Genomic DNA, 21,529 nt, shown 5'->3' with positions numbered 1-21,529 from the left:
TCGACGGAGGCTTCGTGCCTCGACGGAGGCTTCGTGCCTCGACCTCGACGGAGGCTTCGTACGTCGACGGAGGTTTCGTGCCTCGACGTCGACGGAGGTTTCGTGCCTCGACGTCGACGGAGGTTTCGTGCCTCGACGTCGACGGAGGTTTCGTGCCTCGACGTCGACTGAGGCTTCGTGCCTCAACGGAGGCTTCGTACCTCGACGTCGACGAAGGTTTCGTGCCTCGACGTCGACTGGGGGCTTGGTGCCTCGACGTCGACTGGGGCCTGGTGCCTCGACTGAGGCTTTGTGCCTCGACGTCGACTGCGGCTTGGTGCCTCACCACCGCCTGAGGCCTTGTGCCTCGACGTAGTATGCGGCTGGGTGCCTCGACGTCGTGCTTTGATTTTCTGACTCAATGTCGACTGGGGCTTGGGGTCTCGATGTCGACTGAGGCTGTGTGTCTTTGTACCTTCAACGTCGGCTGCGGCCGTGTGCTCCGCGTCATTTGACGCTGGTGCTTTGATGTCGCCTGAGGCTTGTGCCTCGACGTCGACTGAGGCTGAGGGCCTCATCGTCGGCTGGAGCTCGGTGCCTCGTCATTGCCGAGGCTTCGTGCCGTCGACGGAAGCTTTGTGCCTTGACGTCACTTGGGCCGTTTTACCTCGGCAGCGGCTGAGGTATTGGGCCTCGGCGTCGACTGCGGGTTTGCGCCTCGGCGTCTCCAGCTCCGGTTTGAGAGGCTTCCCCGCTTTCTCTTCGGTTCATTCCGGGCAGCCGTGACGGAATCTTGTAGTGCGGAGTTTGGTTTCCTGGAGGAGACTCTCTCCCTGCTCCGGCTCTATTGCTCCCGCCATGCGTCATCTCGCTTGGCGCAGAGTGTGGCTGAGGATCCGAACCTCCAGGGTCGTCTCGCCGCTTTTACTTGCGTGAGTTCTGCGCTTCTTCAGGCCTCTCTTGCGGTGGCCACTAACCGCCTCTCAGACCGCGACCGGTCCTTCCCCCCTCGGGACGCCTCCAGCTAAATCCCGTCTGCCTTGGTGGGTTGGTCTCCTTCTCCGGAGGGGCCCTCTGGATACCTTTCTTGTGTTATCTCGGCCTCCTTCGCAGCAGCCGCAATAGCTGCAGCAGCGCCGGGTTAGGGTTCAGCCGCCGGCTTCGGCGACTCCTGGCCGTCCTTTTGACTATTCTCGCATAGCCTCTGGGTTGCTCCCCTTCTGGGGATTCCTCCCCTCCCTTCGGGAGGGGTGTCTCTGTGTCTACGCACCGGGAGTATTGCCTCTCTTCTGTCGGTTGGGCATTCCCATCCTCCCTTCTGCGTCTAGTCCTGGCCCTTCGTGACCTGCACTAGTTTCTAGTACGGGAGTGGGTCAGACTCTGCCCACCCCGGTCTCGGGAGTCCGTCGGGGCGGACCTGGACCCAGTTTGTCTGCGCTCCTTCTTGTCTCGGCCTCAGGGGGAGGCCCTTGTTTGTTTATGCCGGAAGGTGGCCCCTCTGTCCTCGGTCCGCCTCCGGTCTTTTCTGCCTCTGCCTCGGCAGGCTGCCTGTCGGCGCTTGAGTCAGCTGGTGTCTCAGCGGTCTTCGGCCTCGGCTGAGCTGTTGCTGATCCTTTTTGGATCAGGGGTCTCCACGGTGATGTCCCGCTGTTCGTCTGGTTTCCTCTTCGTGTTCCCCGCTGGACCCGAGCATCTCAGTGATGGCAGGATCGGGATCCCGCTTCCCAGCACATTGTGGTGCCTCCCTCCTGGACACGCTCGTTTCGTTGGTGGGCCACCACTTCGTATCCCCGCATCAGAAGGTTCTGCCGATGGACTCCTCGGCATGGGCTTAGGGGTGCACCTCGACGGCCTTCGGACTCAGGGTCCTTGGTCGGGTGCAGACTGTCGCAGCCGCATCAATCTGATGGAGCTCCGGGCCATTTACAATGCCGTGGTGGATTTTCGTTATGGGTTGCAAGATTGCGGGGTCCTGGTGCGTCCCGACATCTCGGTGGCGTTATTTCTGTGACCAAGCCAGGGTGTACAGGTTCCCTGTTACTTTGCAGGGAAGCCCTTCGTCATTGGCAGGGGACGTTACACCACTGCTTCTTTCTTCGGGCGGTGTTTTTCCAGGGCGTGCAGCATTGTCTGTTGGACACGTTGAGTCGCCCTTTTCGACCGCATGAATGGTTGCTCCATTCTCGGACTCTGCGGCATGTGGTTGTTCGGTGGGGAACCCAACAGGTAGTTCTGTTCGCTTCGCCCCTCACTCACTGGTTGCCTCGATATTGCTCGAGGATGTTCTCCTGGGTTCGCATCGAGGAGGATGCTTGCCTTCTCGATGGAATGGGCAGGTTCCTCTATGCGTTCCCTCCCTTTACTCTGATTCTCGGGTCTTTGATACACCTCCTGTCGGTCTGCGCCACCAGGATCTTGATGGCTCCTCTGTGGCCCTGGCGGCCATGGTTCTCCCTGCTCCTCCAGCGTGTCAGGGAGACTCAGCTTCTACCTATGTTCCCGTCTCCGCTGTCTCAGTGTTGCGGTTTCTGTTGCATTCCAATCTGCAGTCTCTACACTTATCAGCTTGGTTCCTCGCAACGTGCCTCCCTCCTTCTGTTTCTCTCAGTCGGTGGGGGTGTTCTCGAGGCCTCTCGAAAGATCTCCACTCGGCAATGCTTTTCCCAGATATGGTCCTGATTTGCTGAGTGGTGTGCTGAGCACCGCATGGATTCGCTCTCTGCCTCCTTGCCTTCAGTGCTGGATTTTCTGTTGCACTTGTCTCGGTCTGGTCTCAAATCTACATCTATTCGAGTCCACCTCTGTGCTTTTGCTGCCTTTCTTCGGCCGCTAAATGGGACGCTGCTCTCCGTCCACCAGATGGTTTCCCGTTTTATGAGGGATTTCTTCATTGTACATCCCTCCGGTGGTTTGGGATCTTTGTGTGTTCCTGGCTCAATTGGTGATACCTCCATTTGATTCCATTGATGAAGCTCTTTTGAATTACTTCACCTGGCAGGTGGGTTTCCTGGTTGCTCTCACGTCTGCTCGCAGAGTCAGTGAGCTGCAAGCTCTGGTTGCGGACCCGTCTTTTCCTGTATTTCATCATGACACGGTGGTCCTGCGTACTCAACCCCAGTTCTTGTCCAGGGTGGTTTCGGACTTTCCTTTCGATCTTTCCATTGTTCTTCCGGTCTTTTTTCCGAAGCCCCACTCGCCTCCTAGCGAGGTGGCGCTTCACACAATTGACTGTCAGAGGGCGTTGGCTTTTTGTCTTCAACGCACTCAGTCTCCTTGGACGGTTCCTCAATTCTTTTTGTCCTTCGACCCTAATTGGTTGGGACGCCCAGTTTCCAAGCGCACCTTGTCCAACTGGTTGGCTGCTTGTTTTTCCTTTTGCTACGCTCAGGCTGGTCTCGCGCTGCAATGTCGAGTCACGGGACATAAAGTCCGAGCGATGGCGGCTTCTGTAGCTTTCCTCAGGTCGACGCCTATCGAGGAGATTTGCAAGGCTGCCACTTGGTCTTCGGTTCATACTTTCACCTCCCACTACTGCCTGGATACTCTGTCCAGGAGCGACGGCCGGTTTGGCCAGTCGGTTTTGCGTAATCTGTTTTCTTGTATTGCCAACTTCCCTCCGTCCCTTTTTGGTTAGCTTGGAGGTCACCCACATGTGAGAATATGCTGCCTGCTTGTCCTGGGATAAAGCACAGTTACTTACCGTAACAGGTGTTATCCAGGGACAGCAGGCAGATATTCTCACAACCCGCCCGCCTCCCCGAGGTTGGCTTCTTTGCTAGCTATCTGAACTGAGGACCATGAGGAGGGTATGCGCCCTCTAGTGGATCAGGAAGGCACACACATGCGTGGTGCAGTGTGCAAACTTGAAACTTCAATCAAGTTTGCTTGAAAAGCTGTCCGCGCTGGGGCTCCGTGGATGACGTCACCCACATGTGAGAATATCTGCCTGCTGTCCCTGGATAACACCTGTTACGGTAAGTAACTGTGCTTTATGGGATGGTCCTGTTTCTGAAAGGAGCAGTTCTCTTTGGGCGAATCTCGCCCTCAGGTATGCCTGTCTAATAGCCCTTTGCGGATACCCCCTCATCTTTAGTCTATCCGATAGCTCGGTAGCTTGATTCTTATATTCTTGTAAAGAAGAGCATATCCTACGGACCCGCAAGAATTGCCCTACAGGTAAATTAAATTGTAATGCGTATGGATGAAAACTATCGAAATGGAGAATCGTATTACGGGTTATTGATTTTCTATATAAAGAAGTGTGGATTTTACCTTCTTGTATCATAATAGTAATGTCAAGGAAATCAATTTGCTCTTGGTGGCATGTCATGGTGAATTTTATATTTGAGTCAACGGAATTTAGATATTGGAAAATTTGATCCAATCGTCTGGTGTCCTGCCAGATTAAAAAAATATCATCTAAGAAACGGCCTCAAAAAACAATCTGGGATTTCCAAACAGAATCATATATTAGTGTGTTTTCAAATTTAGCCATATATAGAGAGGCCACAGAGGGAGCCAAAGTAGCCCCCATCGCGACCCCCTGAATCTGCTGAAAATATTGTTGTTGATATCTGAAATAGTTGTGTTCAATAACCCAGTGGGCCAGTTTCATTAGAAACTCCGTGGACATGCGTTGGGGGGGGTTTATCCCTTGCAGTGTTTCACTTATTATTTGTAGAGCTTCCCTGATGTCAGAGAAAGGGTGGGACCGCCGGAAGAGGAAGCAGCGCAGGCGCAGGGCTCACAGAAGGGCCGGGACCACCAAGAGGAAGCAGCAGGACACCGGTAGGAGCGTCTACATGATGGGGGGGGGTTGGGAGGCTGTCGGGGTGCGAGCGGTCCTTCAGGGTGGGAGTGCGGGTGGGAGTGCGTGCGAGCGGTCCTTCGGGGTGGGGGTGCGGGAGCGTGCGAGCGGTCCTTCGGGGTGGGGGTGTGAGCGGTCCTGCGGGAGGGGTGAATCGGACGTCGGGGGGAGCATCAGGCTTTCAGGGTGGGGACAGGACTTCAAGGGGGAGAGGAGAGTCGGGGCGGGCGAAAGGAGAGTCGGGGTGGCCAGAGGAGAGTCGGGGCAGCATGTGCGGTATACAATTTTTTTTTTACATATATTTCGGTTTCCCGCGCGTTTTACACGGGTGCGCGTTATCTATGTGAAAATACGGTAGATCTCTAAAGTTAGATAATGATCAGGTATATACTGTATAAGCCTGTACAACTGTTTGAAAATTAACCATACTCAACAATTCCTTCAATGTCACAACAATTTCAGCTTCAAGAATACTTTCTGTATATTTAATTTAACGAATGGCTTCATAGATAGTGAAGAATTGAGTAATACTCCAAGATATTTCTTTTCTCCTAAAATAGGGGTCTCTATATTCTGAAAAGAAAAAAATGCAGGAAATTGAAAATTCAGTCTTCCTGAAAGCAGTAATACCTAAGTTTTTGATGGATTCAACTATAATTTATTAGCTGAAAACCAAGATTTAATAGTATAGTATAGCATAATGCCAAAAATGAAAATGTAGCAGAAATCGATTCATGAACTTGAAAATAAAACTAAATATCATCTGCAAAGAGCTGATAGCATACACCTAAACAACTCAGAATTTTACAGAGACAATATTGCAGAAAGTGAAGACCCTTGTGGTACACTTGAGCTAATTTTAACCCAAAATAAACTAGCAGCACCTAATTTTACCTGAAAATTATGATCCTATAAAAGTAAAGTAAACCATTTTTGCACTTGTCCAGCTATACCGAAAGCTTGTAATCTCTTTAACAAGAGCTGGTGATTAATCGTATCAAATGCTGCAGTAGTGTCCAGTGTAACCAAGAAAAACACCTTCCCTGAATCAAAACCAATTCTAACTCGTATCATCAAGAACAGACAAAATAAAGTCTTTGTGTTATGTTTAAGTTTAAAACCAAACTATTTTCATAGATAGCAAAATGCATCTACTGGATATTTGCACTTTAGTAAAAGGGTCCCTAAATTTACTCAGCTTTGAATCAATCTGGAATATTCCTCCAAAAAGGCAACTTTCAAAATAACAATGTCCTGATGAGAAAAGCAAAATTTGAAGAAAATGATATCAATTTTCTATATTTTTGTGGCATAGGCAAATAAGAAAGAACTCTTATTACCCAGGAACAATTAAAAAAAAAAAAGTAACAAAAGAATCACTCTCCAGTTTAGAAATCACTTTAGAAAGGTTAGAGTTAACTTCATGGATAACCTCCCAATGTGACTCCGTAGCCACTATGGTGGTCTCTTTATCTTTGTCGATATGAACTGCAAGTTCTCCAAAGTATTCAACTGACCTGACTCAGCAGAAGTTGGGCCCTCAACAAGCACTTGGGCCACAGTCTCACCATCAGTAGGGGTAGGTACTGCCATGGGTCTGCCTGACAATGAGAGATTGGCATCTGACCCAACACAGTGCCAAGGCTCTGTAATTCAAGCCATTCAATAGCAGTTCCAAGTTGTCAAGAGATTTAGATCAGTGTTCTTCAACCTTTTGACACCTATGGACTGGCGGAAATAAAATAATTATTTTGTGGACCGGCAGTTGAAGAACACTGGGCTAAGTCGTGCTCATCTCCACCCAATCTCCACTCCAGCCCCCACCCCCATAATAGTACTAATTATAACACCATTTTTTCCATTCATTTTTCATATATACAGACACACAACATAATTGTATTAACAACACATAATGGTTAACCACAAAATTAAAATACACAAAGTATGCTTTTCAACATTCATTCCTACCAGAAAACAGATAACCCCATGCAAATGCAGGACCAAAAACTAAAAGTACTAATATTTACAAACAAACCCTAAGATGCAAGACTACAAGCAGTACAACCCCAGAGGAAAAGAAACAAATGCATTTCTTCCTAAACAGACAGCAGATGTAAATCAATCACTAAATAAAAGCATTCCCCCTACTGTTGTTGTCTCTCTCCCTCCATACTGTGCCTTGCCTTCTGGCCTGCTCCCCGGTGTTATCTTCAGGCCGGTCCAAGGTGCGATCAATGCAGCGACTTCGGGCCGGCTCCCTGAGTGCTGCATTGCAAAAAACTCTGGGCAGCGGCTTCTCATGCCTCATCTGGAAGACTTCCCTCTCACGTTGCAACGTCAGAGAGAAGGCTTCCGGTTCAGGCGCAGGACGTGCATAGGCACTTTTTCCCACGGTTTTGTGCACTGCAGCACTCAGGGAGCTGGCCCGAAGTCACCGCATTGATCGCACCGTGGACCGGTGGCTGAAGAACACTGTCTTCTGCCCGATGGACGTACCGGCCCTGTGAACCGGAAGAAATTTAAGTGGACCAGCGGTTGAAGAACACTGATCTAGATTGAATCTGTGGGTTCTTTTGTATTTTCAGATGATAAATGTGCATAGAGCATAACATGTTCCCCCAGGAAGTAGGATAAGATAGATACCGTTAATATGATGCCAGCTGCAGAATAATCAGCTCACACAGCTTCTGATTTCAGATGGACAGTGTTCATAGTAGTCTCTAACCTCCTGTGCATGGGCAGGGGATAAATGAAGAGACTAGCCCGCAGAGATTGCAACTATATCTTTACAATGCACAGAGATGCACTTTGACCATTTTCTTCTGAACTTTTTTTGTGGGATTGCTTTGGTATAGTGGCATCACATGGTTTAAATGTAAAATGTTTTCCTAGAAAGCTCTTGATTGTGACATCTAAGGGTTTGCTATTTTATCACACTTGATTTCTATTTATTACTGATCTTTTCCAAACCAGGAGAATGCTTAGGATCCCCTCCTCCCTTTCATGTCAGGGAGAGAGACACAGAGGCAAGAGAGATGCAAAAAATGTGCACACATAAACATTAAAGAGGTTGGAAAGAATTGCATGAGATATGTTCAACATGCTTTCACCACTGGTTGTATTATACTGTAAGAGTGAATTGTGTTTTGATAACTAATTAATAATTCCTATTTTGCTTTTGTTTTTATTTAGGCACCACATACAGAAGCACAGATAATTCTTGGTTCTCTTGTTTGTTTTCCAAATATATACCAAGAAATGTCTTTACTTCAGTCAGTACCTGGAAAAGATGAGATTATCACAGGAAATGAAGACATCAAAGTATGATAAACATTCATAGCATAAGTATCAAAAACTTTTAAGTTTAATTGCTACAGTTGTTTATTTATAAGCTCATAAATTTTTGCTACTGATTTAAAAAAAAAAATGCAAAAAAATATTTTCATCTAGTTAGGCACAGATCTTTTTGCCACCTCTTCCCCCTTTTTATCACCAAAAAGTCCCAACTCTTTCAATACTTTGGACTGACATTGAGATATGGGACTCCTTTTACAAAGGTGTACTAGTGGTTTTAGCGCACGTTAGCCACTACTGCCTCCTTTTAAGCAGGCGGTAGTTTTTCAGCTAGCACGTACTAATCGTGTGCGTGCGCTAAAAATGCTAGTGCACCTTCGTAAAATGAGCACATGGTGTATGTGTTGGCTGCGTTGGGACCTCAATTTCTAGGTAAATATGTAAAATTGTTATAGGTTCCAGATTAAAATATAATGATGATGATTAGAATAAAACTTTAAAAGAATTACTTAAATATTGAAATAAAGTATTGTGTTGAGTGCCATTTGTTTTTATGGACTGTAGTATTTTGTGAATAATGAAAATACTAGACCATTAGTTACTTGTTTTAAATTATTTTGTTTTTGTAGTGTTACTTAATAAATATATTACTAAAGAATGCCCGTGATGAGCCAAGTGAATCTGCAAGGTGAGTTATTTTTTCTTCCATTTATATTGTCCATTTTCACAATCTTTTACTGTATGAACAGGATTTTCATCAGAACCATTCTGTTTCTGTACTGTTTTAAGGTTCAAGTCATTCAGTTTATTTTAACTTCTTGAGGTTAAATGGGAGCTTTGCCAAATATCAACTATTTTAAAAAAAGGATATTCTGTTAAAAATAATATTTAGGAGTGTTGTGTCTTTCCATCGAATATCCGCTACTCCATCTGTTTCTTTGAAGGCCATTTTAGTAGAATGGACTGGGAAATTACTGAGGTGTCTCCTGCTTATTACAGTCAAAACTATATTATCCAATTGGAAAAACTGTGCTAACTTGTCCTACAATGCTTGGTGGTCCCAGGTATGCCAGATAGCCAAGTTTGAAAGGGCTCATGCAGTAAAAAATGATTGTCTTGACACATACAACAAAGTCTGGAAGGGCCTGAATGATTTCAGTGTATCTGTGACTTTACTGTTATGTACTTCCTCATTATTTACATACCTTGATAGTACATTTATTACATCTATAGATTTTAGGGCTGTCATCCTATTGGTTGTTTTGTTATATACTGTTAAATTGTATTACTAGTACACAAATTTTATACTGATGACTAGTATTGTAATCAAACAATTTTTTGTTTTTTGCTAAATTGCTACACAGAAATTGTATTTTTACTCATTCTTTTAAAAACAATAAAAATATTGAATTAAAAAAAAATATTTAGGGCATGCAATAGAATTGAGGGGGACGGATTCAGTTTCTACCTTTTTCTCAAGGGTTTCATTTAGGGTACATTGCGCCTGAGACAATGAATGGTTAGATGGCTTGCATAAGATCACATGGAATTGCTGAAAAATGGTCCATTATACATTCTCCATGATACCCACTGACCTTTAGACCAGTAATAATTTACTCAAATACAAACATGCAATATATTCACCTCTACAAGTTTTTGGACCTCAATATATTTACTATGACTGTGTCCTGGTGTAACACTAGCTCTGAAGGCTATTATCCATGTACAACTCTCAATTTCTGTGAGCATTTTTTGGACACTATTAGTTTTCCTATTTTGCTTTGCTATGTATAATTCTATGAATCCTAAATTATAGATGGAACACAATTCTCTCTTTTCTAAAATATTCACAATATGTTTTCTTTTTTTGTTATTTTAAAGAAACTTTTTAAGGCTAACACCACTCTTTCATGTTGGTTTAGCTGTGTTTATATTTAAAGCATTGCTTTTCGGGGTGGGGAAGGGAGTGAAAAGATTATTTTTGTGAATGACACACAGATTTCCAATAGAAAGAACAATAGGCTGACCAGGTGAGGGACTTTGGGATAATACTGTATGAGGATCACAAGTTAGCAAAATATTGGAATAAGATGGTGGCCAAAGCCAGATAAATGCTAGACAGCATAGAGAGAAGTATTATCAGCCTTTACAGGTCAAGTTTCAAGTTTATTGGTTTCTTGTTATATCATCTTTCTCCAGAGACAAGCAGGAGAGATGCAGACGACAGAGCCTGAGTTCCGGTACTCTCACCTAGGTATATTAAGGTTTTTACCTTAGTGGGCATGTGCAGGGCACCTTGCTTCGGAAGCCTCTCCCCTTGGAATGTTCGTTTTTTCTTTTGCCGCTCCTGAAAAGTCGCAGCTCTCCCCTATTTCTCTTCACTGACAGGGGAAAAAAAAAACCCAACTCAAAACAAGACAAAATTTAGAATTATACATAAAAGCAGAAGATGCTGTGACACCGCAATAGAACTCTTTTTTTAAAAAAAAAGAAGAGAAGAGGAAGAACGGAACCGCGAACCGGGTAAATCTCTTTTTTCTGATGCGGCATCAACTGCCACGAATATATCTCTCTTTAAGACCTCAGAACCGCTGGTTTTCCTCTGCTTCTTGGCTCCCGCGATGTCTTCACCTACAGCACCTCCGCATGCCAAACCCTTGATGAGTTTTTCAAGCCTGCAGCGAAGCAAAATGCTCCTCCCCCTCAGGGCACTGGTCCGGTACCGCAGGGGGAGAGAAGCCTACATCTCCGCCTCAACCTGTCGCCAGAATGCCGGCAGAAAAGGCTGGAGGGAAGAAAAGGCTAGAGGGCATAAACACATGCCGGTTGTGCAAAAAACCTCAACTCCATCTCCACCGGCTTCCACCTTTCCAGCAAAGGCTGCACAGCAAGTTCAAGCTTCGCGGCACAAAGGTAAAACAGGAAAGGCTCCCGAGGGGCTTTGCTTCAGTCCTCTCCTGATATTTCTAACCTGATTTCAGAGCCAAAATGTAAGTCTGATAAATCTTCTAAATCTCTCGCAAAACAAAAACGTTTAGCTTCTCAGGCATGTTTGGACTCAGTTCCCATTCCAGACAAACAACCTTCTATACCTCCTTTAGAACCAGTGATCTCTCTCCCAGGTCAGGAGTCTGTTGGTTCACTAACAAATTTCTTCTCACTTTTACAGTGTTTTGTGCAGGATAGTGCTGCGTTTCTACAGCAGTCTTCGCCTGCCCAGCCAATTTCTCAAGTAGCTGTTCAACAATGTTCTGAATGCATTCAGCAACCTCTCTCTTCAGATGTTTCCATTACAGACTCTGGGTCTCTCCACCATGATCTTCAATGGAGTCCTCACACTGCTGTTTGTGATTCTTCACCTCTGCATACTCCCTTAGCCACAAGCTGGCTCAATCCTGCAGATTCTCAAACATTACATCAAGATCCACTTCCTCACAGTGATTCCCTTCAGCAATTAGACCAACCAGAGGATCATTCCTATCCTAAGTTCTTATAAAAAGTGTCCTCTTTGCTTAGTCTTAACCAAGCTTCTACTCCAGCAGGGAAAAAAGATTTTCAGGCTATTCTACAATCATGCAAATCTCCATCTAAAGAGTTTATTGCATTACCAGTGCACCAAGTACATCAAGATCTTCAGCTTGAAAACTGGCTTAGGCCACAATCTATATGTGCAGTGTCCAGAAGGTTCATGAGGCTTTTGGACATGATCTTCAGCAACTTCCTCACCATTCCATGGTTTCCAAGTCAGCAATTAAAAAAGCTAAAACTACAAAAACTCAATTAATTGCTCCTCCAGTGAAAGAATATCATCTACTGAATTCTATGGGGCGCAAGGTCTATCAGGGCTCAGTGCTGTGTTTATATTTAAAGCATTGCTTTTCGGGGTGGGGAAGGGAGTGAAAAGATTATTTTTGTGAATGACACACAGATTTCCAATAGAAAGAACAATAGGCTGACCAGGTGAGGGACTTTGGGATAATACTGTATGAGGAATACGAGTATACAATGTCAGGTGCAACTCTGGGGAAGAGTGAACAAGAAAAGGACCTGGGTGTACTGATAGATAGGACCCTGAAGCCGTTGGCACAATGCGCGGCAGCGGCAAAGAAGGCAAATAGAATATTGGGCATGATAAAGAAAGGAATCTCGAGTAGATCAGAGAAAGTTATAATGCCGCTTTATAGGGCAATGGTCAGACCACACTTGGAATACTGTGTCCAACATTGGTCCCCCTACCTAAAGAAGGATATAAAGCTGCTGGAGAGGGTGCAGAGACGAGCAACAAAACTGGTGAAGGGTATGGAGAAACTGGAATACGAGGACAGACTTATAACACTAGGATTGTTCTCCCTTGAGAAAAGGAGACTGCGTGGGGATATGATCGAGACCTTCAAAATACTGAAAGGAATCGACAAAATAGAGCAGAGAAGATTATTTACATTGTCCAATTTGACACGGACTAGAGGACATGTAATGAAGCTGAGGGGGGACAGGTTCAGGACTAATGTCAGGAAGTTCTGCTTTACTCAGAGAGTGGTTGACACCTGGAATGCTCTCCCAGAGGAGATTATGACAGAATCGACCATCCTAGGCTTCAAGAGCAAACTAGATGCATATCTCCTTAAGAGAGGCATATAAGGATTTGATGGACTATAAATTACGCCAGGTGTACACCTGGCAGGGCCTCCGCGTGTGCGGATCGCCGGACTTGATGGACCGAAGGTCTGATCCGGAGAAGGCAGTTCTTATGTTCTTATGTTCTTATGCTTTCCTCTAAAATAATTGCTCATCAACTTCAAATACTCCATTTTCAACACTCCATTCTACACCAATTAGAAACAGCTTCTCCTGATGAAGTGCCTAAGTTGCATGCTCAGCTTCAAGAAGCTACTTACCATCTTATAAAGTCCAATTATGATGAGCATGATATGATGTCTCAAACCACAGCAGTGGTGATTGCTTCAAGACGTATGGCATGATTAAAGTCATCTGACCTCAGAGAAGACCTCCATGATAGGCTAGCAGATTCTCCCTGCTTTGGGGACAGCCTCTTTGGTGAAAAAGTCAAGGATACAGTGTCTCAGCTTAAAGAAGACTCTGTAACACTTCGAGAACTATCTACAACTTCCAACAGATAATTCTCACCAATTTCATCAACCTTCTCTTTCTTCTTATTGACGAGTATATCGCCAACAATTTTTTTCAGCAGTACTGTCAATGGTTTGTTCCCTACAACCATCCTACTTGACAGAGATTGGAACCTTCTTTTTCTCAGAAACAATGTCCAAAGGACAGGAAACAGCCCACTTCATTACATCTACCCCCACTCAAACCTTCTCCTAGTTTTAGATCAATTCACAGTGGGAGGGCAGCTAACTTATTTCCTTCCAGCATAGCAGTGCATCACAACAGACAAGTTGGTTTTAACTATCATCTCTCAGGGATACTCCCTAAACTTTATTTCTCAAACTCCATTAGCCAATCTCCCTCCACCTTCCATCACACCTCCCCAACATATACCTCAACTTTCACAGGAGATATATGTTCTTCTTTGCTCCAATGCCATCGAGGAAGTACCCTAGCATAAAGAAAATCTAGGCTTTTATTCCAGGTTTTTTCTTATTCCCCCCCCAAAATGCAAAGCCTCTGTCCTATTCTCGATCTTCGACCACTAAATGCCTGCCTCAAAAGAGAAAAATTCAGAATGCTTTTTCTTCTAGCCATTCTTCCGTTTCTCAGGAAAAACGATTGATTAGCTGCCCTGGACCTCAAGATCATTTACACCCACATTCCTATCCATCACTCTCACTGGAAATTCCTTCATTTCAAATTTCTCAACAACCATTATCAATACAAAGTACTGCCGTTCAGCCTCTCATTGGCACCTCAAGTCTTCACAAAGTGCCTAGCTGTAGTAGAAGCAGCTCATCTTAGAAGACAAAACCATGCTGTATTTTTTTACCTCGATGATTGGCTTCTTGTGGCACATTCCAAAGAACGTTTACTCCACACCATCCAATTTACAATACAAACCTTTCAAGATCTGAGGTTTATAATCAATTACGAAACGTCTCAACTCATTCCGGTGAATTCCCTAACATTCATTGGTGTGTACATTCACACCATCACTGCGAGAGCTTACCTTCCAGCAGATCAACGTCAAAACATCATCAGACTAGCCACTCATCTCAGCCTAATAGCAAGGAATGTGTTACGTCTCTTAGCTCACATGGTAAGTCTGCATATGCAGCCGCTTCAGTGGCATCTCAAACTACACTGGAATCAGCGAATGCATCCACTTTCAAAAAGAATTCCTCTTCCACTGCATATCAAGACTTTCATCCTTAGGTGGATAACATCACCTTCCCTTCAAGAGGGATGCCCATTCAAACCTCTTCCAGCTCAAATCACCATCACTACAGCTGCTTCTACTAAGGAATGGGGAGCTCATCTCAACAATATTCAAACACAAAGTAAATATTATCAGAAAGGCACCTTCATATAAACCATAAGAGCATAAGAATTGCCGCTGCTGGGTCAGACCATAGGTCTGACCCAGGGTCTATCATACCCTGCAGTCCGCTCACGCGACGGCCCTCTGGTCAAAGACCAGAGCCCTAACTGAAACTAGCCCTACCAGCGAGCAATCTACTACGCTCTACAAATCTTTCATCCCTGGATTCAACATCACATTCTCATACAAACAGACAACCAGGTGGCAATGTTTTATTTGACCAAACAAGGGGGTTCTGACTCCCTTCTACTTTGCAGAGAAGCTTTCCATCTTTGGACCTATGCTCTATCTATCCCCGTAGACCTGTCTGCGATTTACATTCCAGGACAGGACAATGTTATAGCAAACTCGCTTAGCAGACTTTATACCGGGAAACACTTCTTCATTTGTTTCTGTGGGGTACCCCGTTAATAGATCTTATTGCTACTCAGGACAATGCACAATGTGACAAGTTTTGTTCTTTTTGTCCAACTCCCAAAGCTATGGCAAGAGATATTTTTTCCATTCCGTGGAATCAGTATCTTCCTTACGCCTTTCCTCCGATCCCTCTCATTTTCAGAGTTCTTCGCAAGGCCAACAGCGACAGAGCTCACATGATTCTCATTACTCCATGTTGGCCCAGACAGATTTGGTATCCGCTTCTACAGGAGCTCCTACCTGCTCTTTCAGTTCCACTGGGAGATCATCCAACTCTGCTCTCTCAACACAATGGACAACTGCTGCATCCCGATCTTTGCAGTCTCAACCTCACAGTGTGGCAATTGAGACCTCAATCTTAGATACTATCCCAGTATCCCTAAACTAAACTAAACCTTAGGTTTGTATACCGCATCATCTCCACATTCGTAGAGCTCGGCACGGTTTACAGGAGATGGGATAGAAAGGAACTACAATGAAGGGTTAGAGGTCCAAGTATGAAGAGTTTTTAGAAGGCTTAGAATGCCAGAGATGGAATAAGTATTAGATTTTTGAGAATAGCCAGGTCTTCAGATGTTTACGGAAAAGTTGGAGAGAGCTCAGGTTCCGAAGAGGGGAGAAAAGGTTGTTCCCAATCTGTAAAGACTGTTCTTGCAGCTAGACGTCCTTCAACTAGAAAATCCTATCAATCTAAATGGAAACGTTTCTCAATCTGGGCACATTATCATTTACAGAACCCCCCTTCAATGTTCTGTCCCCATGTTGTTGTCCTACCTTCATCTCTCAGATTCAGGACTTAAATCCAACTCCATCAGATATCGCCTCTCTGCAAGTTCAGCGTATCATTCCCAGGTTGACAGTAAACCTATTTCTCAGCACCCTTTAATATCTTGTTTCTTAACAGGTCTGTCTACGACCTCCATTTAGAGACCCTCCTCTTTCTTGGGATCTTAATATAGTGTTAGACCAGCTCATGTCTGACCCCTTCGAACCTCTAGGATCTGCAACTTTTTTGACAGTACTCACTTCCGCCAGAAGAGTCGGTGAACTTCAAGCTTTGGTAACCTATTACCCTTACCTTCAAAGATACGAATGCGGACTCATCCTAAGTTTCTTCCAAAAGTAGTCACTGACTTCCATCTTAACCAAATGATCACCTAACCATCCTTTTTTCCTTCTCCTCACTCTTCTCCAGCACAGGAATCCCTCCACACTTTAGACTGCAGACATTTGCTGTTTTACCTTCAACGTACAAAAGACTTTCGTTCAACCACTCAGCTTTTTGCCTCCTTCAACCCTTCTACCCAGGGTTGACCAGTTGTCAAAAGAACTATTTCCTCGTGGATTACACATTGTATCTCTTTCTGTTATCAGAGGGCTCAAGTACCACTCCCTGACATCATTGGAGCACATGGATTCCATGCTATGGCTTCTTCAATTGCACATCTTCAATCAGTTCCCATCCAAGACATTTATAATGTGGCTACATGGTCTTCAGTTCATACCTTTGCCAAGCATTACTGCTTAGATCGCAGTGCAGTGGATGACACTCGATTTGGACAGTCTGTTCTGAGGAATTTATTTGCAATCTAAAGGGCATCTTCACCCATCTTTTTCTTCAGCATGGGACTCACCTTCAAGTGTGCCTGCATCTCCCCTGCTTGCCGCCAGAGAAAGCACAGTTGCTAATGTGTAACAGGTGTTCTCCGCAGACAGCAAGGGAATGCAGCCACATTTGCCCTTCCACCGTCCCATCTACTAACACATTTTAGCTAGAGGACAAACTAATATTCCAAGGGGAGGAGCTTCCGAAGCAAGGTACCCTGCACATGCTCACTAAGGTAAAAACCTTACTATATCTAGGGGAGAGTACCGGCACTCAGGCTCATCGCAGGACTTCACTTTCAAGTGTGGCTGCATTCCCCTGCTGTCTACGGAGAACATTTATTACAGGTAAGCAACTGTGCTATCAAATATATCTAAACGGTTTACAATAAAATGCCCTATTTGTAATATTGCATTTAGTCTTGGAGAAACAAAAACTACTGTAGAGAAGTGATGTTCCTGAGATGGACTTTATTGATATAAAAACTTGACAAACCACATACAGAACCTCTAGGACTCAATCTGCTGAGTGCCTTGGACTCTGGTCCCAACACGGTCCGTGTTTCAACAATAATGTCTTCTTCAGGGGTCCTATGGATAATAGTATGATGATGTAATGACTCCTAAGTGACTTATTCCTTAACTCATTGTCATACCAATCATTCAGAAGATCACTGAAAACCCATCTATTTGACAAATTTGTTTAAGCTTTCTTAAATGATTTCTTCTATGTCTTCCAACATGCTCCTACCTCCTGTTATATGTAACTACGTTACATGTCTATTTGTATCCTCATACTTCATGCTCATGATGTAATTTTGCTGCATTCAGGCAGCCTCTCTTGTTGTAAACCATCTTGAACTGAAAGGTATGATGGGATATAAATAAAGCTATTATTATTATTACTAGTCTTTAAGCCCGTTACATTAACGGGTGCTAGAATATATGTATGTCTGTCTGTCTGTCTTTCTTTCTGTCTAACTCCTGCTGTATTTCTCTCTCCTTGGCCCCCTTTCTCTGTCTATCTTTCTGTCCCTTTTCCTGTGTCTTTCTCCCTTTCTTTCTGTCTGTCTCCCTCCCTCCTGCTGTCTGTCTTTCTTTCTATCTGTCTCTCTCCCTGCCCTCTATGTAGCATTCCCTCCCCCTCCATTTCCCTGTACAGCAGCATTTCCCTCCCCCCACCCCACTTTCCTGTGCAGCAGCAACAGCATTTCCTTCCCCTCCACTTCCCGGTGCAGCAGCATTCCCTCCCCCTCCATTTCCCTGTGCACCAGCATTTCCCTCCCCCACCCCACTTCCCTGTGCAGCAACAGCAGCAGTATTTCCCTCTCCCTCTCTGTGCAGCAGCCTTACCTCTGAACAATAAAGTTTTACAGAAATGGGCCAATTTAAGACTTATTTACATTCTTTATAATCATGCAAATTTTTTCATTTTTGAGTGTCATGTTTCTTTCTTATCTCTTTGGCCTCTGAGGGACCTCCTGTTCTTTTACTTCTCTTTCTGCTTTCCCCCCTTTCGCTCTTCTTTAGTTTCCTTCCCCCCTCTCACTTCCTCCTTTCCTTCCCCTTCTTGATGCATAATTCACGCCAAATACTGCAGAAAAGCACTTAACATCGCAGAACTAACCAATCATAGGGGCACGAACAGGTCCTCCCCCCCTCGTGCGTCGAACAGCATCCTTCCCACATGACATGCTTCCATATGGTCGTCAATCCTTGGCAGTCTAGAGTCGCACAATTATGGAAAACTCACCTTCTGCTGGTCCTGGAGCAGAGCTAATTTGGCAAACGTTTAACTGGGCTTGCTCCTTTTGTCTCTCTGTGGAACCCCGATAGATGGCTTATAGCCTCGGAGGAGCACTTCTGGAGTCTGAACGGTGAAGAGAATTCACTTAAAGAGTGGGCAAAGCAGGAAAAAAGGCACTACCGGCCAAAGTTTATTTTTAAGTTTAAAGGTGCCGCGGCAGCTCCTCTCACGATCGCCGCCTGCGTCGGAAGCCTTCTCCGATGCAGGTGCGGCTCGTGAGAGGAGCCGTTGCTGCACCTTTAAACTTAAAAATAAACTTTGACAGGTAGTGCCATTTTTTCTGGATGTCGTAAACTTCGGGGGTCTGCGATAGAGGGAACTTTATAAGGGCCGTGGAGTATGGGGTCTGCGACAGAGGGAACTTTGTAAGCGCGCATGGGGTGGGCGGGGCTGCGCTCGCACCTCTCCCATGCTGGTTAAAGGCTCACGCTGGACACGGCCGTTGCTTGGGGCGCCTGGAATTCCCGCACGGAACGAAGAGCTTCAGGAGACCCTTGCTCAAGGGAAACGGTGGGTGAGTGAGAGGCAGCGCTACCCCTATCCCCCCCCTTGAGGTAAGCCTGGCCATCCCCACTACCAGGTGCCCGGCACGCTTCATGGAGAGGTGGCTCCCTTCGCGGGGGCGGGGCGAATGCCGACCAGAATACGCGAGGCGGGCGGCTACACGGATCATCGAGGACTGCTGGAGCTGCCGGAGGGGGTGGCGGCGGGTGTGCAGTGGCGCTGCTGTTGGTATCGGAGCTCGCTGCCTTCTCCGACCTTTACCGGGCCCTTTGAAAGCAGCGCTAGGTGGCGAGCAGAGGCTGTTGTGAGGTAATACGCGCGCATGCGCACTCGTGCAGCCACATCCCGACAGAAAAGGGATCAGGGAACACGCGTCGCGAGTGCGCATGCGCGGGCTAGCATTTTATTATTTAAGATTATGTAATGTGTGCATTATAAACCCATTTAATAAAATTGTAAGAAAAAATTCAATGTGAGGCCATGCATGTGTGAGGTTCTGTATGTGGTTTGTCAAGTTTTTATATCAATAAAGTCCATCTCAGGAACATCACTTCTCCCTTTAGATTTTTGTTCTGTGGAGAGATTAGGTTCAATTCTTTTGTTCTTGTTTAGTCTTAGAGGCCATATCTCTCTAAGGACATAAAGACTTGAATTGGTTCAAACAAAGGTGACAAAAATGGCATGGGGTTTGTGCCTAAAGGAGTATAACAAGAGATTTGAAGACCAGAATATATATACTAAAGTAGTGGTCTCTAACATGCGGCCCCTGAAGTCCTCCATTGTGGACCTCAAACAGTTGGCTGAAATGATTTTCAAATCCTGTAAATATGTTAATTGTGTCCATTTGATATAGTAACTGCAAAAAGTCTCTTCTGGTGCAAAGGGTATAGTAGTCTTGACAAATGGGTAATGTCCCTCTCTAATATTGAGATTGCAGAAAGAATCAGCTATCTTTTTTTGGCTTGGCCTCTTTCCTCAGTGGGTTATGCTGTAGCTCTTCAGCCTTCCCTTCTGTAAGCAAGATGGAAGGTGTCTTTCTGATCTTCTCTAAGACCACTTTATTTCAGGTTTTTAATCTGGATTTCGAGGCATCTGGTTTTGCAGAGGTTGCCAGGAGTCCTGGGACAGGTCTGATTGTGAGAGGTCACAGACTCTCAGCCTAGAAGCCTCATAGATAGCAGGATACTCTCTTGTACAGGGCACCTTCCTAGCTGGCCTGCACTAATATGTTTGGAGGCTTGGGGATCGCTCCTTTTGGAGCACAGCTTGCTCTTGATTTATCAGGAGCTCGAGCACAGGCTGTCCACAATAAGGTGGAGCCCATCTTTGCGGAATAGGTTCCCCCTTCCTCAGTATGTCACTCAGTTCCTAACAAATGAAAACCCTTCTCCCTACATCATTGTCTTATCCATATATTGAGAATCCAGAGCTCTGCCTGTCTCTTGGGCCTACGCATGGAACAGGGAGTACTTCTGAAAATGCTACCCTGGTGGTTCTGGATTTTAACTTCCTACCTAAGAGCCTAAATTTGTTTTCCAGAGCCTCTCTACCACATTTTCCTATGTCATTGGTACCCGCATGTACAAAGACAGCAGACTCCTCTCCGGCACTGTCTAGGTGATGCGTGAGGTCTGCCACCTTTGCACCAGGCAGGCAAAGCGATCCTCATGTCCACCAGCCACTCAACTATCCTCATGCCTAATGATCGAATCTCCCTCTATAACAGCCATCCTAACACTTCCCTCCTGGGCAGAAATCCCTGGAGACACATCCTTAGTGTGAGAGGACATTGCATCCCCTGATGGGCAGGTCCTCTACAGAATTGTCTCCTACTTCACCAGGGTGAGAGTGATTCTTTCCTTTAAGAAGACCTTCCTCCTCCAAGATAGCACAGAGCCTGTTAGACTGTAGGTGGGACCTTTTTTTTTTTTTTTTTCTCCCAATGTCCATGTAGGTCTCCTCTACGTACCTCTTTGTCTTCCTTAGTTCCTCCAAGTCTGCTACTCTAGCCTCAAGATATTGGACAAGTTCCCTGAGTGGTGGAGCTCTTCTACCAAATACACACATAAGACCTCTTATCAACTTGGAGATAAATATGTGACACTCGGTGCAAAAGAATGGACAGCCCCATCTTGCTTCTGGACTGCTACCTGCATCTTAATATTGGTGATTTCTTGGTTAAGTTCCTACGGAAGTTGGAAAATGTACACTAAGGTCCTCTAAGGTTGCTAGTTATATTTTGGGCTAAGCTAACGTTTAATTTTTTATATTATTTTGTGATGTTATAGTTGGTAGGTTACCCTCCCAGAATTTCTTAGACTATTCTTAAGAGCTAATTACTAGCTAATAGAAATTAGCTAATTACTCTACTTATTATTTTATAGACCTTTATTATATCTCCTTGAGCTGTCTCCTCCAGGCTGAAGAACCCTAGCTGCTTTATCCTTTTTTTTGTTTTTTTTTTTAGTGATGTCATCCCATCACTTTTTGTTGCCCTTCTCTGTACCTTTTCTAATTCTGCTATATCCTTTTTGAGATGTGGAAACCAGAATTGCATACAGTATTCTAAGCCTTTTCCATTCTTTTCTTGATAATTCCTAAC

At 45.1% G+C, this 21,529-nt stretch overlaps 1 protein-coding gene across 8 annotated transcripts in view; it reads left to right on the top strand.

Annotated features, from left to right (window-relative positions):
• RALGAPA2 (Ral GTPase activating protein catalytic subunit alpha 2) overlaps positions 1-21,529 on the top strand; it is a 1,036,168-nt gene that overhangs the window by 536,252 nt on the left and 478,387 nt on the right. For all 8 annotated transcript variants that reach the window (XR_004538694.1, XR_004538695.1, XM_033936259.1 and 5 more), the window contains 2 exons: positions 7,979-8,107; positions 8,710-8,768. Coding sequence is in view for 6 of the 8 variants with exons in the window: in XM_033936259.1 (XP_033792150.1) it covers positions 7,979-8,107; positions 8,710-8,768 (188 nt within the window). In the remaining 2 variants the exon portion in view is untranslated. The remainder of the gene's footprint in view (positions 1-7,978; positions 8,108-8,709; positions 8,769-21,529) is intronic.

This window comes from Geotrypetes seraphini, chromosome 3 (genome assembly GCF_902459505.1).
Source record: "Geotrypetes seraphini chromosome 3, aGeoSer1.1, whole genome shotgun sequence".
In the NCBI taxonomy this organism is placed as follows: domain Eukaryota; kingdom Metazoa; phylum Chordata; class Amphibia; order Gymnophiona; family Dermophiidae; genus Geotrypetes; species Geotrypetes seraphini.
This window is presented reverse-complemented; position numbering and strand designations above follow the sequence as displayed.